Source organism: Coregonus lavaretus, assembly GCF_964263955.1.
Source record: "Coregonus lavaretus genome assembly, contig: HAP1_SCAFFOLD_5168, whole genome shotgun sequence".
In the NCBI taxonomy this organism is placed as follows: Eukaryota; Metazoa; Chordata; class Actinopteri; order Salmoniformes; family Salmonidae; genus Coregonus; species Coregonus lavaretus.
Genome location: NW_028167063.1, coordinates 22,501 through 42,718, shown reverse-complemented (window position 1 = coordinate 42,718; position 20,218 = coordinate 22,501). Strand labels below are relative to the sequence as shown.

General features: G+C 41.6%; 1 protein-coding gene across 1 annotated transcript in view; it reads left to right on the top strand.

Annotated features, from left to right (window-relative positions):
* Positions 1-7,517: 7,517 nt before the first annotated feature.
* Positions 7,518-20,218, top strand: part of LOC311113930 (rho guanine nucleotide exchange factor TIAM1-like) — a gene marked incomplete at both ends in the record, with an annotated part of 32,981 nt that continues 20,280 nt past the window's right edge. Inside the window, 4 exons of the mRNA XM_084189204.1 lie at positions 7,518-8,140; positions 9,476-9,857; positions 10,009-10,230; positions 10,637-10,874. Of these exons, the coding sequence (XP_084045330.1) occupies positions 7,518-8,140; positions 9,476-9,857; positions 10,009-10,230; positions 10,637-10,874 (1,465 nt within the window). The remainder of the gene's footprint in view (positions 8,141-9,475; positions 9,858-10,008; positions 10,231-10,636; positions 10,875-20,218) is intronic.

Here is a 20,218-nt window from a genome sequence, read left to right as displayed (position 1 = left end):
GACCGCCGAAGCCTGCCCGAACAAGGAGGAGGAGCAGCCTCGGCCGAAACCGTGACAATCTCCCTGGCATGCGAAGGACAATGATAGCCTAGCGGTGTGCGTGCTAACTCTACCTGTTCAAGGGGCATGACGATTGGTGATATCTGTGCTGCAGCGAGTTAGGGTTCCCCCACATACCTTTTGAGGTTTTATCACTTGGATGTAGCTGTGGCTCATAGTGTTCTAATGGCTGGGTTTGTGAGTGGATATTAGGCAGGGCGCAGGTGGCGCTTTTATCCGGGTTACCACAATTCCCCCTGTGGATTTGACCCTTGGCCTGCCATGGTTTGTCGATGAGGCGGTGTGCGAATGTGCATTATCAAGTCACAGCAGGTGCCCTGTTGTTTTGGACTTTGGGGGGTTCCGTGTACGATTTCTGACTTTTCAGGCTTGCAGGGTAAGTATTGTTCTTAGAACCGTGGGGTCTATGGACTTGGGCCACCATGGTCGAAGTTAAGCAAGTGTTTTGTCAGGGTTCCCATAGTTTCCTGTGGGGTTGATCCTCGGGCTGCCGTGGGGTCATTGACTCTGGTCGATGCTATGCAGTGTGTGTGTGTGTGTCTGTGCTTTACCAAGTCACGACAGGTCTTCTGTTGTTTTGGACTTGGCGGTTCCTTCGTACGATTTCTGACATTTCAGGCTCGCAAAGGTAAGTATTGTTCTTAGAACCGTGGGGTCTATGGACTTCGGCTGCAGTGGCAGAATGCCAAGTTGCAGGAAGTCCTGGTTCCCGATATGGAGCTCTGAGAGTTCAGGCTTCTCAGGTAAGTATTAGGGGGGAAAAGGCGGCTTCTGTAACCCCTTTTTGGTGCTGGTGGAACCTGTGTGTGCTTGAGCTGCCATGGGCATCCTAGATTGGTACCCTCTGAGCCGGCTTGGGGCGTGATTGAATGTCCCCGTAGTATGTTATACCGAGTGACCGACTGAAAGGGAACGTACAGTTATGAATATAACTACTGTTCCCTGAAGGAGGGAACAAAGTATAATATTTTGGCCCCTCCCGTCAGGGGGTTTGGGCTCGCTGGAGAGCGGTACTGAATTGAGGAAATGGGTGCCATCCCTGGTTTTATAGCCAGGAAGGCAGGGCTTCCGAATGCGGGCTTGGCATCCATTGCCTGTTGAGCATGATTTCATTTGCTGGTGATTGGTCATGTCTCCCCATAGTATGTTATACCTCGTTCCCCTCCTTCAGGTGAATATGATTGGTCGTTGACTCCCATAGTATGTTATACCTCGTTCCCCTCCTTCAGGTGAATATGATTGGTCCGTTGACTCCCCATAGTATGTTATACCTCGTTCCCCTCCTTCAGGTGGAATATGATTGGTCGTTGACTCCCCATAGTATGTTATTCCTCGTTCCCCTCCTTCAGGGAACAGTAGTTATATTCATAACTGTACGTTCTCGCAAGTATCCATTTCAATGGGTTTTCTGTTGTTTTAAGCTGTGGGACTTTTACTGAGTTGGGTGGACGAGATAGGATAATCCACTCTACATGTGGAGTTCCTATAGGGAAGACTGTGCAACACACACACACACACACACACACACACACACAGCACACACACACACACACACACACAAGCACAAACACACACACACACACACACACACACACACACACACACAGCACACACACACACACACACACACACAGCACACACACACACACACACACACACAAAAACACACACACACACCACACACAGCACACAGCACACACACACAGCACACACACACAAGCACAAACACACACACGCACACACACAGCACACACACACACACACACACACAACGCACGCACGCACACACACAGCACACACACACACACACACACACACGATGACACTCACACTAAAACGATGAACTTGGAAATCTGTAGTGAGGTGAAAAACAGAGTCTATTGTCCCAGTGGGGGGATGGGAGGAAGGATTGAATATGTGCAGAAGCCTGGAAGCACCCAGGCTGTCTGTCTTACTGCTGGGTCTCTGTGTCTCTCTCTCTCTGCCAACGTTGTGCCAAGCCTGGCCGAGGTCCTCACTGAATCCAGAGGTTATCGTAATGAGTGCAATGGCGTTTGCCTCCTCATTCGGCTCCTGTTTCCCTCTTCTCTCTCTCTCTCTCTCTCTCTCTCTCTCTCTCTCTCTCTCTCTCTCTCTCTCTCTCTCTCTCTCTCTCTCTGTCTCTGTCTCTGTCTCTCTCTCTCTCTCTCTCTCTCTCTCTCTCTCTCTCTCTCTCTCTCTCTCTCTCTCTCTCTCTCTCCTCTCTCTCTCTCTCTCTCTCTCTCTCTCTCTCTCTCTCTCTCTCTCTCTCTACTCAGTGTGTGTGTGTGAGACCTGAGTGAATAACACAACACGTGCACTAAAGTCTAGTCTAGCTAAAGCTAACATCAATTCACCCTAAATAAATAAATAAATAAATAAATACAAGTATTTGCCCTAGTACTTTGTTAGTGTTACTTGTACTTTGTTTGTGATGCGCAAACCGTAAAGGAAAAATATGCTGATTTCAAAGTTGATTGTCACCAACAACTTTATTAATTCACTTAATCATCTCGCCGTCACGTCCAATAGAAACGTTCCCCTTCGTCTTTTCCTCTCTGAACTCGACTGACTGAGTGAGCGCGTACCTTGCCATGACTTACGTCATCACTGGTAAAAAAAGATACAAACACACATTTTATAAAATAAGAGATTGCTACTTCTAATGTTGTTGATCAGTACAATAATATAAGTCTTAAATGGAAGGGATTGTTTGCCACATGAAATCCGAGAAAACAAGCTCAGTAACTCAATGCATGCACACACCTCCTATTTGAATATGCATCCACCTGTATTTTGTATAGGCCTAGGCTACATGTTGATTTACCCAGTTTATCAGTAGAGATTTACCATTCAAATAACTTATTACCAATATGTTGTTATGTAGTTAGATTGGTAAAAACAAAGTCAAATTTATTGTATATTGATTCATCAGTGCATACATGGCTGTCTCTGAATAATGTTGATATCAAATTTCAAATGTAATGATATTAAACTCAAATGATGCCCAGCAATTGAACAGAGCAGTTGCTGAGTTTATCTTTCTGGATCAAGTGCCATTCTATGACTTTGGCTAATATGACTTTTTTTGCAGTGGTATCATTTTGATATTGAGTATCGTGATACTAAACCTGGTATCGTTGTCAAAATTCTGGTATTGTGACATCACTAAGAGAGAGCGAGAGGAGGAAGAGGTAGGGGATGGAGAGAGAGAGGTAGGTGTGATGGAGAGAGAGCGAGAGAGAGGGGTAGGGGGATAGAGAGAGGTAGGGGCGATGGAGAGAGAGAGGTAGGGTGGATAGAGAGAGAGAGAGAGGTAGGGTGGATAGAGAGAGAGAGAGAGGTAGGGGAGAGAGCGAGAGAGGAGTAGGGTTAATAGAGAGAGAGAAAGAGAGAGAGGTATGGAGAATGGAGAGAGAGAGTGGTAGGGGGGATGGAGAGAGAGGTAGGGGGATGAAGAGAGAGAGTGGTAGGGGGGATGGAGAGAGAGCGATGTAGGGAAGGAGAGGATGAGAGAGAGAGGAAGGGAAGGAGAGCACAGAAAAACAGGGTCAGCTCCAACCTTTATGTAACCATACCTCTTCTGTCAGCTTGAGTGCATTTACAGCAGTGTGTGTGTGTGTGTGTGTGTGTGTGTGTGTGTGTGTGTGTGTGAGAGAGAGAGAGGGTACTAGGTCCAGTAAAAGGCAGGGTTCCCTCTCCTCTCCTCTGTCCTGGCTACATTCAAAGACAATTCCTCCTGAAAGGGTCTGTCCTAAAAGAGGTGAATGAAAGAGAACATCATCTTAGTTGTTTCTCCTCTGTTCCATCAGTGTGGCTAATGGACTAGTACCTTTAGGACAGACTGGAGTGACTGAGTGACTGACTGACTGACTGAGTGACTGACTGACTGAGTGACTGACTGACTGACTGACTGACTGACTGAGTGACTGACTGACTGACTGACTGACTGACTGACTGACTGACTGACTGACTGACTGACTGACTGACTGACTGACTGACTGACGACTGACTGACTGACTGACTGACTGACTGACTGACTGACTGACTGACTGACTGACTGACTGACTGACTGGCTGACTGCTGTATCCCAAATGTGCAACATGGGAAGAAGGTGAGTCCTCCTTCACCCTCGTCTCTCCTTTTCTCCATTTCCCCCTCTCCCCCCCCCCCCCCCCCCCCCCCCCCCCCTCCCCCTCCCTCCCTGAGCTGGTGCTGCTCAGCTTGTCCCAGCTCTATCTAACCCAGGCATGCTCAGGCGTTATGTACTCTGTCATGGCCACTTGCAGTCATTTCCTCTCCTCCATCTTCCTCTCCTCCTCTTTCCCCTCCTCGTTACACGCTGACTGAACGCCTGCTGCTCATTGAGAGACGAGCTGAGTGGATGACTTCCTCTCCCCTATCAGTGCCAGAGATCTGTTTTGAAGTGGTGTGATGGGAGGAGTCAGAGGAGGCACGGCACCGTTGGAAACCAGTTCTGTGTTATGCTAGTTTTGCTCCAACTAGCTCTCCCTGTACGCTTCTACCTCGGTCTCTCTCTCTCTCTCTCTCTCTCTCTCTCTCTCTCTCTCTCTCTCTCTCTCTCTCTCTGTCTCTCTCTCTAGCTCTCTCTCTCTCTCTCTCTCTCTCTCTCTCTCTCTCTGTCTCTCTAGCTCTCTCTCTCTCTCTCTCACTCTGTCTCTGTCTCTCTCTCTCTCTCTCTCTCTCTCTCTCTCTCTCTCACTCTGTCTCTCTGTCTCTGTCTCTGTCTCTGTCTATCAATTCAATTCAATTCAATTTCAATTTAAGGGCTTTATTGGCATGGGAAACGTGTGTTAACATTGCCAAAGCAAGTGAAGTAGATAGTAAACAAAAGTGAAATAAACAATAAATATTAACAGTAAACATTACACTCAGAAGTTTCAAAAGAATAAAGACATTTCAAATGTCATATTATGTATATATACAGTGTTGTAACAATGTGCAAATAGTTAAAGTACAAATGGGAAAATAAATAAACATAAATATGGGTTGTATTTACAATGGTGTTTGTTCTTCACTGGTTGCCCTTTTCTTGTGGCAACAGGTCACAAATCTTGCAGCTGTGATGGCACACTGTGGTTTTTCACCCAGTAGATAAGGGAGTTTATCAAAATTGGGTTTGTTTTCGAATTCTTTGTGGATCGCTGTAATCTGAGGGAAATATGTGTCTCTAATATGGTCATACATTTGGCAGGAGGTTAGGAAGTGCAGCTCAGTTTCCACCTCATTTTGTGGGCAGTGTGCACATAGCCTGTCTTCTCTTGAGAGCCAGGTCTGCCTACGGAGGCCTTTCTCAATAGCAAGGCTATGCTCACTGAGTCTGTACATAGTCAAAGCTTTCCTTAAGTTTGGGTCAGTCACAGTGGTCAGGTATTCTGCCACTGTGTACTCTCTGTTTAGGGCCAAATAGCATTCTAGTTTGCTCTGTTTTTTTGTTTGTTCTTTCCAATGTGTCAAGTAATTCTCTTTTTGTTTTCTCATGATTTGGTTGGGTCTAGTTGTGTTGTTGTCCTGTGGCTCTGTGGGGTCTGTTTGTGTTTGTGAACAGAGCCCCAGGACAAGCTTACTTAGGGGACTCTTCTCCAAGTTCGTCTCTCTGTAGGTGATGGCTTTGTTATGGAAGGTTTGGGAATCGCTTCCTTTTAAGTGGTTATAGAATTTAACGGCTCTTTTCTGGATTTTGATAATTAGCGGGTATTGGCCTAATTCTATCTCTCTCACTCTCTCTCTCTCTCACTCTGTCTCTGTCTCTCTCTGTCTCTCTCTCTCTCTCTCTCTCTCTGTCTCTCTGTCTCTCTAGCTCTCTCTCGCTCTCTGCTGCATGTTTGCTTTGGTCCAACAACACTACACTACTACCTCTCCCTGTAAACTGTTCTCTGGGCAGTCCGTGATTGGATACATCAGTTTCGATCAATCCTTGCATCCATAGCTCTGTTTATGAATTGGACAGTGGTTACATTTGTCAAGCTTCATCCTTTAGTTTTTTATCAAAATAAGTGGCAGAGTGACCACTTAGTAGTTTTCGAATCCCGGTTTGCCCTTTTAACCCTCAGCCCAGCTCCAGGGTTAACCAGGCTGTTAAAGCAGGATCAGTTGTGACCAGCCCAGCTCCAGGGTTAACCAGGCTGTTAAAGCAGGATCAGTTGTGACCAGCCCAGCTCCATGCTTGACCAGGCTGTTAAAGCAGGATCAGTTGTGACCAGCCCAGCTCCAGGCTTGACCAGGCTGTTAAAGCAGGATCAGTTGTGACCAATCTCTCGCTCTCTGCTGGATGGGGTCACAGAGTGTAGAGTAGGGCCCTGCAGGGTGCTATTAAACCTTGCTCTGATAGAGGACAGATTGATAACGCTCAACTGATCAGATTCTAGTCAATAAGGGAAATCTGAACACTCACCCACAGAGCATCCCTGGGTAAAGAACTAATGTTGTAGGCTATTGTATTTATTTTTTCTTTGCTGTAGGATTTGTGAGTGTGTGTGTGTGTGTGGTACAATGTGTGGTACAATGTTTCAGAAGTGCTAATGGGACACTTCCTACAGTTTATTAGGTCTTGTTGTAACCGGTGGCAACCACACTTCAACATATTTCATAGCCCAGTAAACCAGTCCAAGTAGTAACAGTATAATGCCCCATATGGTTGTAGTAAGCTAGTAAGTGGTGATTATCAGGTCGTAGTAAACTGTTGGCTGTACTGATTCATTGTTCATTATTCTCACAACCCCATTTCTGTGTGGTCTCAGTCACTGCCATATTCACTGATTGGGAAATTAAATATGTGGAACTTTAACAATAAAATGCCTGCAATTGATTCCCAGCAGGCAGACTCCCTCCTCTTGTAAAGCTATTGTTCCTCCAGAAAGACTATTGTAACAGTGTGCAGCACAGTAAAACCAAGGCAGTTTTTAGTTCTACTGTGGTCCTCTGTAGCTCAGCTGGTAGAGCACAGCGCTTGTAACGCCAGGGTAGTGGGTTCGATCCCCGAGGACCACCCATACGTAAAAATGTATGCACACATGACTGTAAGTCGCTTTGGATAAAAGCGTCTGCTAAATGGCATATTATTATAACTGACCAGGTTTTCTGTTTCTCTCTCCTCCAGATCTTTGGAGTACATATCAGCGGCATCTACCATTCTTTCTCTGTGATTGGAGTAGACAGCCTGATGGTGAATCTCAACATGCCAGTGAGGTCAACGCCTGACTGCAGGTTGGTTAACTAATACATGATCGAAGTTGTTAGCAAGTAAAAACGTTTTATGAATGTCAGTTATGTTATTTTATCCAGGGCATATTGTGTTACTTTTGAGATTTCTCTATAATTAAAATGTTGTGGTTTTGACACACATTGTTCTATCTCTGTAACATCATTAGTTGTTTATCTGTGATGTTACCTGTGCTTCCTGTTTCAGACTGTGAACCATGGGCAACGTAGAGAGCCAGAACAGCGACCATACCTTCTACGGTACCCAACATGGCCACCTGTCCCGCAAGCACACGTCTCGCTCCCTCCGCATCTCCAACAAGCACCAGTCCAGCTCCGGTTCCACCCGCCGCTCCCACGACCGCCACACCTCTCAGGGCAAAGTAGAGCACCGTAACTCTGAGACCTCCACGCGCTCCAGCAGCACCCCTAGTATCCCCCAGTCTCTAGCGGACAACGCCCTGGAGCCCTTCAACCAGACCAATGTCCTGTCAGACTTTTCCCCTATCTGGGTGGACCGCATGGCCATGAACCTCCGGCCCGTCTCCTTCCATACTCACCTGGAGAACCCCTCTGTAGGGCCCCAGCTGGACAACCCCTCTGTAGGGCCCCAGCTAGACGCAGCATCACCAGGGGCTAGACCCCAGGGGCCCCAGGACAGAGGACTAGGCCTGTACAGTAACACTGGGGAGGTGACCTACCTCCAGAAGACCAGAGATGGACCCAGGGAACCCAGGGAGGGGGTCAGCTTCAAGAAGAAGAGGTCCAAATCAGCTGACATGTGGAGAGAAGACAGTCTGGAGTTCAGTCTGTCAGACCTAAGCCAGGAACACCTCACCAGGTTAGAGAAGACAGACCTCAGCCAGGAACACCTCACCAGGTTAGAGAAGACAGACCTCAGCCAGGAACACCTCACCAGGTTAGAGAAGTCAGACCTCAGCCAGGAACACCTCACCAGGTTAGAGAAGTCAGACCTCAGCCAGGAACACCTCACCAGGTTAGAGAAGTCAGACCTCAGCCAGGAACACCTCACCAGGTTAGAGAAGTCAGACCTCAGCCAGGAACACCTCACCAGGTTAGAGAAGTCAGACCTCAGCCAGGAACACCTCACCAGGTTAGAGAAGTCAGACCTCAGCCAGGAACACCTCACCAGGTTAGAGAAGTCAGACCTCAGCCAGGAACACCTCACCAGGTTAGAGAAGTCAGACCTCAGCCAGGAACACCTCACCAGGTTAGAGAAGTCAGACCTCAGCCAGGAACACCTCACCAGGTTAGAGAAGTCAGACCTCAGCCAGGAACACCTCACCAGGTTAGAGAAGTCAGACCTCAGCCAGGAACACCTCACCAGGTTAGAGAAGTCAGACCTCAGCCAGGAACACCTCACCAGGTTAGAGAAGTCAGACCTCAGCCAGGAACACCTCACCAGGTTAGAGAAGTCAGACCTCAGCCAGGAACACCTCACCAGGTTAGAGAAGTCAGACCTCAGCCAGGAACACCTCACCAGGTTAGAGAAGTCAGACCTCAGCCAGGAACACCTCACCAGGTTAGAGAAGTCAGACCTCAGCCAGGAAGACCTCACCAGGTTAGAGAAGTCAGACCTCAGCCAGGAACACCTCACCAGGTTAGAGAAGTCAGACCTCAGCCAGGAACACGTCACCAGGTTAGAGAAGTCAGACCTCAGCCAGGAACACCTCACCAGGTTAGAGAAGTCAGACCTCAGCCAGGAACACCTCACCAGGTTAGAGAAGTCAGACCTCAGCCAGGAACACCTCACCAGGTTAGAGAAGTCAGACCTCAGCCAGGAACACCTCACCAGGTTAGAGAAGTCAGACCTCAGCCAGGAACACCTCACCAGGTTAGAGAAGTCAGACCTCAGCCAGGAAGACCTCACCAGGTTAGAGAAGACAGACCTCAGCCAGGAACACCTCACCAGGTTAGAGAATGACTGTGATATGCTATGACTGTGATATGTGGTTGTCACACCTAGCTACCTTAAGACGAATGCACTAACTGTAAGTCACTCTGGATATGCTAAATGACTCAAATGTAAATGTAGATAAACAGCCAACTGGAGGGTTGTCAGTTCAAATCCAATTCTTCCATCTTGTATGGATTAATAAAGTATTCTCCTCTCTCTCTCTCTCTCTCTCTCTCTCTCTCTCTCTCTCTTTTTCAGCACAGAGGATATCATCGACACCGAGGAGGCAGACGACAGGGACTTCCCTGATTGTGAAGGCCTGATGGGGCTCGTGTCCCCAGAGGGCGTGGAGGGTGTGGACGCAGCAGGCCGGGCCAACTCCCTGGACCAGCTGTACGGAGTTCCGAAGACCCCGACCCGCCGGCCCGCGGCGCGCTACGCTAAGTGGCACTACGACGCTAAACGCGCCGCCCGGGAGGGAGAGGACGATAAGATGCTGTCTCCGTCGGAGGAGGACGGGAACTCGTACGGAGCGTTCACTCTGCCCTGCCGACGCTCACACTGCCTGTCCGAGGGCCTGACCAACCACCAGGCTGCCACCTGTAACGCCATGCAGGGCCGCAGGGCACAGACCATACAGGTACTGCAACACCATGCAGGAAACAGACCACACAGGCACTCTAGGAGTACAGTCGCTAGTGAGAGACTACACACCCCTTGCACAGTCTTCACCTCTACCTGTGTGTGTGTGTGTGTGTGTGTGTGTCCCACCTGTGTGTGTGTGTGTCCAGGATGTGACGGCCGGAGAGGGCAGTGAGTATGAGGACAGTGGCATCGACGGGGTGACGGCGGAGGGGGCGGAGCATCAGTCCCGACGCTATAAGACCATGTCTATGTCCTTCTCCGTGTGCTCGGCGGCAGGGCGGAGCATGTTCGCTGGCAGCGACAGCGGAAGCAGCAGTGGGGGAGCGCCCAGTGAGGGGGTCCAGGGTGTCTATGAGAACTTCAGACAGGTGGGATGCTGAGGCTTGTACACACTGGAAGGAAAATACTTAACCCTCCATACCTGCACAAAGTTAAGAGCTTTGAGCACCTGGTTGAAAAGTGCTTTATAAATGTAGTGATCCGTAATTATGATCGTCATCATGCTACACACGTGTTTCTAAACCTTATTTGGACCAGGGGGCAAGCTAACAGTGGATGAGACAGCTTTCTTTATACATTGTACAATGCCTTGAGCACCTGATGGAAAAGTGCTGTACATTGAATCTATGAAATGATTGTCATCCCCCTCATACCTGTGTTTGCTATACTCTTTTCATTTAGTCTGTGATTCAGTAGTTTATGCTACAAACAATTTGCTGTTCGTTCTGGGACAATAAAGCTTTATTGATTTGAATGTAATGTTCTTATGATCAGGAGTTGGAGATGAGCTCATGTCAGACAGAGAGTCTGGAGGAGGCGGGGTCAGCACTGAGCGACGAACAGAGCATCATGAGCTCAGCCTACCAATCAGATCCCCTGCTCAGCGTTGCCCAAGGAACCGTGAGGAAGGCGGGCCGTCTGGCCGTCAAGAACTTCCTGGTTCACAAGAAGAACAAGAAGGTGGAGTCAGCCACCAGGAGGAAGTGGAAGACCTATTGGGTCTGCCTCAAAGGTACATACCCTATATACTGTATCTATACACACTACTAGGTAACGCATTACTTGACACCCAGTGTCATAACACCTTATGATACAGTCATAACCTGTCATAATATGACCATAAAACTGTCATGACACATATATTTACACCTGCTGTGTATAACTGCTACTACTATACCCTGTTACTACTATTACTACTACTACTACTACTACACCATGTTACTACTATTACTACTACTACTACTACTACTACTATACCCTGTTACTACTATTACTACTACTACTATACCCTGTTACTACTATTACTACTACTACTACTATACCCTGTTACTACTATTACTACTACTACTATACCCTGTTACTACTATTACTACTACTACTATACCCTGTTACTACTACTACTACTACTACTATACCATGTTACTACTATTACTACTACTACTACTACTATACCCTGTTACTACTATTATTACTACTACTACTACTATACCCTGTTACTACTATTACTACTACAACTACTATACCCTGTTACTACTATTACTACTACTACTATACCCTGTTACTACTATTACTACTACTACTACTATACCCTGTTACTACTATTACTGCTACTACTACTATACCCTGTTACTACTACTACTACTACTACTATACCCTGTTACTACTATTACTGCTACTACTACTATACCCTGTTACTACTATTACTACTACTACACCCTGTTACTACTATTACTACTACTACTACTATACCATGTTACTACTATTACTACTACTACTACTATACCCTGTTACTACTATTACTACTACTAATATACCCTGTTACTACTATTACTGCTACTACTATACCCTGTTACTACTACTACTACTACTACTACACCCTGTTACTACTATTACTACTACTAATATACCATGTTACAACTATTACTACTACTACTACTACACCCTGTTACTACTATTACTACTACTACTATAACCTGTTACTACTATTACTACTACTACTACACCATGTTACTACTATTACTACTACTACTACTATACTCTGTTACTACTAATACTACTACTACTACACCCTGTTACTACTATTACTACTACTACTATACCCTGTTACTACTACTACTACTACTACTACTATACCCTGTTACTACTATTACTACTACTACTACTATACCCTGTTACTACTATTACTACTACTACTATACCCTGTTACTAATATTACTACTACTACACCCTGTTACTACTATTACTACTACTACTACTACTATACCCTGTTACTACTATTACTACTACTACTACACCCTGTTACTACTATTACTACTACTACTACACCCTGTTACTACTATTACTACTACTACTACTATACCCTGTTACTACTACTACTACTACTACTACTACTACTACACCCTGTTACTACTATTACTACTACTAATATACCCTGTTACTACTATTACTACTACTACTACACCCTGTTACTACTATTACTACTACTACTATAACATATTACTACTACTACTACTATACTCTGTTACTACTATTACTACTACTACTACTATACTCTGTTACTACTAATACTACTACTACTACACCCTGTTACTACTATTACTACTACTACTATACCCTGTTACTACTACTACTACTACTACTATACCCTGTTACTACTATTACTACTACTACTACTATACCCTGTTACTACTATTACTACTACTACTATACCCTGTTACTAATATTACTACTACTACTATACCCTGTTACTACTACTACTACTACTACTACACCATGTTACTACTATTACTACTACTACTACTATACCCTGTTACTAATATTACTACTACTACTATACCCTGTTACTAATATTACTAATACTACTATACCCTGTTACTACTACTACTACTACTACTATACCCTGTTACTACTATTACTACTACTACTACTATACCCTGTTACTACTATTACTACTACTACTATACCCTGTTACTACTACTACTACTACTACTATACCCTGTTACTACTATTACTACTACTACTACTATACCCTGTTACTACTATTACTACTACTACTATACCCTGTTACTACTATTACTACTACTACTATACCCTGTTACTACTACTACTACTACTACTATACCCTGTTACTACTATTACTACTACTACTACTATACCCTGTTACTACTATTACTACTACTACTATACCCTGTTACTACTATTACTACTACTACTATACCCTGTTACTACTACTACTACTACTACTACTACTATACCCTGTTACTACTATACCCTGTTACTACTATTACTACTACTACTATACCCTGTTACTAATATTAATACTACTACTATACCCTGTTACTACTACTACTACTACTACTACACCCTGTTACTACTATTACTACTACTACTACTATACCCTGTTACTAATATTACTACTACTACTATACCCTGTTACTACTACTACTACTACTACTACTACACCATGTTAATACTATTACTACTACTACTATACCCTGTTACTACTACTACTACTATACCCTGTTACTACTACTACTACTACTACTACTACTATACCCTGTTACTACTATTACTGCTGCTACTATACCCTGTTACTACTATTCCTACTACTACTATACCCTGTTACTACTATTACTACTACTACACCCTGTTACTACTATTACTACTACTACACCCTGTTACTACTATTACTACTATACCCTGTTACTACTATTACTACTACTATACCCTGTTATTACTATTACTACTATACCCTGTTACTACTATTACTACTACTACTACTATACCCCGTTACTACTATTACTACTACTACTATACCTTGTTACTACTACTACTACTACTATACCCTGTTACTACTATTACTACTACTACTATACCCTGTTACTACTATTACTACTACTACTATACCCTATTACTACTACTACTACTACTACACCCTGTTACTACTATTACTACTACTACTATACCCTGTTACTACTATTACTACTACTACTACTATACCCTGTTACTACTATTACTACTACTACTATACCCTGTTACTACTACTATTACTACTACTACTATACCCTGTTACTACTATTACTACTACAACTACACCCTGTTACTACTACTACTATACCATGTTACTACTATTACTACTACTACTACTATACCCTGTTACTACTATTACTACTACTACTATACCCTGTTACTACTACTACTACTACTACTACTACTACTACTATACCCTGTTACTACTATTACTGCTACTACTATACCCTGTTACTACTATACCTACTACTACTATACCCTGTTACTACTATTACTACTACTACTATACCCTGTTACTACTACTACTACTACTACTACTACTACACCCTGTTACTACTATTACTACTACTACTACTACTATACCCTGTTACTACTATTACTACTACTACTACTATACCATGTTACTACTATTACTACTATACCCTGTTACTACTATTACTTCTACTACTATACCCTGTTACTACTATTACTACTACAACTACTATACCCTGTTACTACTATTACTGCTACTACTATACCCTGTTACTACTACTACTACACCCTGTTACTACTATTACTACTACTACTACACCCTGTTACTACTATTCCTACTACTACTATACCATGTTACTACTATTACTACTACTACTATACCCTGTTACTACTATTACTGCTACTACTATACCTACTACTACTATACCCTGTTACTACTATTACTACTACAACTACACCCTGTTACTACTACTACTACTACTATACCATGTTACTACTATTACTACTACTACTACTATACCCTGTTACTAATATTACTACTACTACTATACCCTGTTACTACTACTACTACTACTACTACTACACCCTGTTACTACTATTACTGCTACTACTATACCCTGTTACTACTATACCTACTACTAGTATACCCTGTTACTACTATTACTACTACTACACCCTGTTACTACTATTACTACTACTACTATACCCTGTTACTACTATTACTACTACTACTACTATACCCTGTTACTACTACTACTACTACCACTATACCCTGTTACTACTATTACTACTACTACTATACCCTGTTACTACTATTACTACTACTACTACTACTATACCCTGTTACTACTATTACTACTACTACTATACCCTGTTACTACTACTACTACTACTACACCCTGTTACTACTATTACTACTACTACTACTATACCCTGTTACTACTACTACTACTACTACTACTATACCCTGTTACTACTATTACTACTATACCCTGTTACTACTATTACTACTACTACTATACCCTGTTACTACTATTACTACTACTACTATACCCTGTTACTACTATTACTACTACTACTATACCCTGTTACTACTATTACTACTACTACTACTACTATACCCTGTTACTACTATTACTACTACTACTATACCCTGTTACTATTACTACTACTACTATACCCTGTTACTACTACTACTACTACTACACCCTGTTACTACTATTACTACTACTACTACTACTATACCCTGTTACTACTACTACTACTACTACTACTATACCCTGTTACTACTATTACTACTACTACTATACCCTGTTACTACTATTACTACTACTACTATACCCTGTTACTACTATTACTACTACTACTACTACTACTATACCATGTTACTACTATTACTACTACTACTATACCCTGTTACTACTATTACTACTACTACTATACCCTGTTACTACTATTACTACTACTACTATACCCTGTTACTACTATTACTGCTACTACTATACCCTGTTACTACTATTCCTACTACTACTATACCCTGTTACTACTATTACTACTACTACTACTATACCCTGTTACTACTACTACTACTACTACTACTATACCCTGTTACTACTACTACTACTACTACACCCTGTTACTAATATTACTACTACTACTACTACTATACCCTGTTACTACTACTACTACTACTACTATACCATGTTACTAATATTACTACTACTACTACTACTATACCCTGTTACTACTATTACTACTACTACTATACCCTGTTACTACTACTACTACTACTACTACTATACCCTGTTACTACTATTACTACTACTACTATACCCTGTTACTACTACTACACCCTGTTACTACTATTACTACTACTACTATACCCTGTTACTACTATTACTACAACTACTATACCCTGTTACTACTATTACTACTACTACTCTGTTACTATTACTACTACTACTATACCCTGTTACTACTATTACTACTACTATACCCTGTTACTACTACTACTACACCCTGTTACTACTATTACTACTACTACTATACCATGTTACTACTACTACTACTACTACACCCTGTTACTACTATTACTACTACTACACCCTGTTACTACTATTACTACTACTACTATACCCTGTTACTACTATTACTACTACTACTATACCCTGTTACTACTACTACTACTACTACTACTACTATACCCTGTTACTACTATTACTGCTACTACTATACCCTGTTACTACTATACCTACTACTACTATACCCTGTTACTACTATTACTACTACTACACCCTGTTACTACTATTACTACTACTACTATACCCTGTTACTACTACTATACCCTGTTACTACTATTACTATTACTACTACTACTATACCATGTTACTACTATTACTACTACTACTACTATACCCTGTTACTACTATTACTACTACTACTATACCCTGTTACTACTATTACTACTACTACTACTATACCCTGTTACTACTATTACTACTACTACTACACCCTGTTACTACTATTACTATACCCTGTTACTACTACTACTACTACTACTACTACTACTACTACTACTACTACTACTACTATACCATGTTACTACTATTACTACTACTACTATACCCTGTTACTACTATTACTACTACTACTATACCCTGTTACTACTATTACTGCTACTACTATACCCTGTTACTACTATTCCTACTACTACTATACCCTGTTACTACTATTACTACTACTACACCCTGTTACTACTATTACTACTACTACTACTATACCCTGTTACTACTACTACTACTATACCATGTTACTAATATTACTACTACTACTACTACTACTATACCCTGTTACTACTATTACTACTACTACTACTATACCCTGTTACTACTACTACTACTACTACTACACCCTGTTACTAATATTACTACTACTAATACTATACCCTGTTACTACTATTACTACTACTACTATACCCTGTTACTACTACTACACCCTGTTACTACTATTACTACTACTACATACCCTGTTACTACTATTACTACAACTACTATACCCTGTTACTACTATTACTACTACTACTCTGTTACTATTACTACTACTACTATACCCTGTTACTACTATACCCTGTTACTACTACTACTACTACTACACCCTGTTACTACTATTACTACTACTACTATACCCTGTTACTACTATTACTACTACTACTGTACCATGTTACTACTACTACTACTACTACACCCTGTTACTACTATTACTACTACTATACCCTGTTACTACTATTACTACTACTACTACACCCTGTTACTACTATTACTACTACTATACCCTGTTACTACTATTACTACTACTACTATACCCTGTTACTACTATTACTACTACTACTATACCCTGTTACTACTACTACTACTACTACTACTACTATACCCTGTTACTACTATTACTGCTACTACTATACCCTGTTACTACTATACCTACTACTACTATACCCTGTTACTACTATTACTACTACTACACCCTGTTACTACTATTACTACTACTACTATACCCTGTTACTACTACTATACCCTGTTACTACTATTACTATTACTACTACTACTATACCATGTTACTACTATTACTACTACTACTACTATACCCTGTTACTACTATTACTACTACTACATTTACATTTTAGTCATTTAGCAGACGCTCTTATCCAGAGCGACTTACAGTTAGAGGAATCGAACCCACAACCCTGGCGTTGCAAACGCCATGCTCTATCAACTGAGCTACATCCCTGCCGGCCATTCCCTCCCCTACCCTGGACGACGCTGGGCCAATTGTGCGCCGCCCATGAGTCTCCTACTATACCCTGTTACTACTATTACTACTACTACTACTACTATACCCTGTTACTACTATTACTACTACACCCTGTTACTACTATTACTACTACTACTACTATACCCTGTTACTAATATTACTACTACACCCTGTTACTACTACTATACCCTGTTACTACTATTACTACTACTACTATACCATGTTACTACTATTACTACTACTACTACTATACCCTGTTACTACTATTACTACTACTACTATACCATGTTACTAATATTACTACTACTACTATACCCTGTTACTACTACTATACCCTGTTACTACTATTACTACTACTACTACACCCTGTTACTACTATTACTACTACTCCTACTATACCCTGTTACTACTATTACTACTACTACTACTATACCCTGTTACTACTATTACTACTACTACTACTACTATACCCTGTTACTACTATTACTACTACTATACCCTGTTACTACTATTACTACTACTACTATACCCTGTTACTACTATTACTACTACTACTACTATACCCTGTTACTACTATTACTACTACTACTACTACTATACCCTGTTACTACTATTACTACTACTATACCCTGTTACTACTATTACTGCTACTACTACTATACCCTGTTACTACTATTACTACTACTACTACTATACCCTGTTACTACTATTACTGCTACTACTACTATACCCTGTTACTACTATTACTACTACTACTACTATACCATGTTACTACTATTACTACTACTACTATACCCTGTTACTAATATTACTACTACTACTACTACTATACCCTGTTACTACTATTACTATACCCTGTTACTACTATTACTGCTACTACTACTACTATACCCTGTTACTACTATTACTACTACTACTACTACTACTATACCCTGTTACTACTATTACTACTACTACTATACCCTGTTACTACTATTACTACTACTACTATACCCTGTTACTACTATTACTGCTACTACTACTACTATACCCTGTTACTACTATTACTACTACTATTACACCCTGTTACTACTATTACTACTACTACTACACCCTGTTACTACTATTACTACTACTACTACTATACCCTGTTACTACTATTACTACTACTACTACTATACCCTGTTACTACTATTACTGCTACTACTACTATACCCTGTTACTACTACTACTACTACTACTACTACTACTACTATACCCTGTTACTACTACTACTACTACTACTACTATACCCTGTTACTACTATTACTATTATTACTATACCCTGTTACTACTATTACTACTACTACTATACCCTGTTACTATACCCTGTTACTACTATTACTACTACTACTATACCCTGTTACTACTAATACTACTACTACTACTATACCATTTTACTACTATTACTACTATACCCTGTTACTAATATTACTACTACTACTACTATACCCTGTTACTACTATTACTGCTACTACTACTATACCCTGTTACTACTATTACTACTACTACTACTACTACTACTACTACTACTACTACTACTATACCCTGTTACTACTATTACTACTACTACTATACCCTGTTACTACTATTACTACTACTACACCCTGTTACTACTATTACTGCTACTACTATACCCTGTTACTACTATTACTACTACTACTACTACACCCTGTTACTACTATTACTGCTACTACTATACCCTGTTACTACTATTACTACTACTACTACTACACCCTGTTACTACTATTACTACTACTACTATACCCTGTTACTACTATTACTACTACTATACCCTGTTACTACTATTACTACTACTACTACTACTACTACTATACCCTGTTACTACTATTACTACTACTACTACTACTATACCCTGTTACTACTATTACTACTACTACTACACCCTGTTACTACTACTACTACTACTATACCCTGTTACTACTATTACTACTACTACTATACCCTGTTACTACTACTACTACTACTACTACTATACCCTGTTACTACTATTACTGCTACTACTATACCCTGTTACTACTATTACTACTACTACTATACCCTGTTACTACTACTACTACTACTACTATACCCTGTTACTACTATTACTACTACTACTATACCCTGTTACTACTATTACTGCTACTACTATACCCTGTTACTACTATTACTACTACTACTATACCCTGTTACTACTACTACTACTACTACTACACCCTGTTACTACTATTACTACTACTACTATACCCT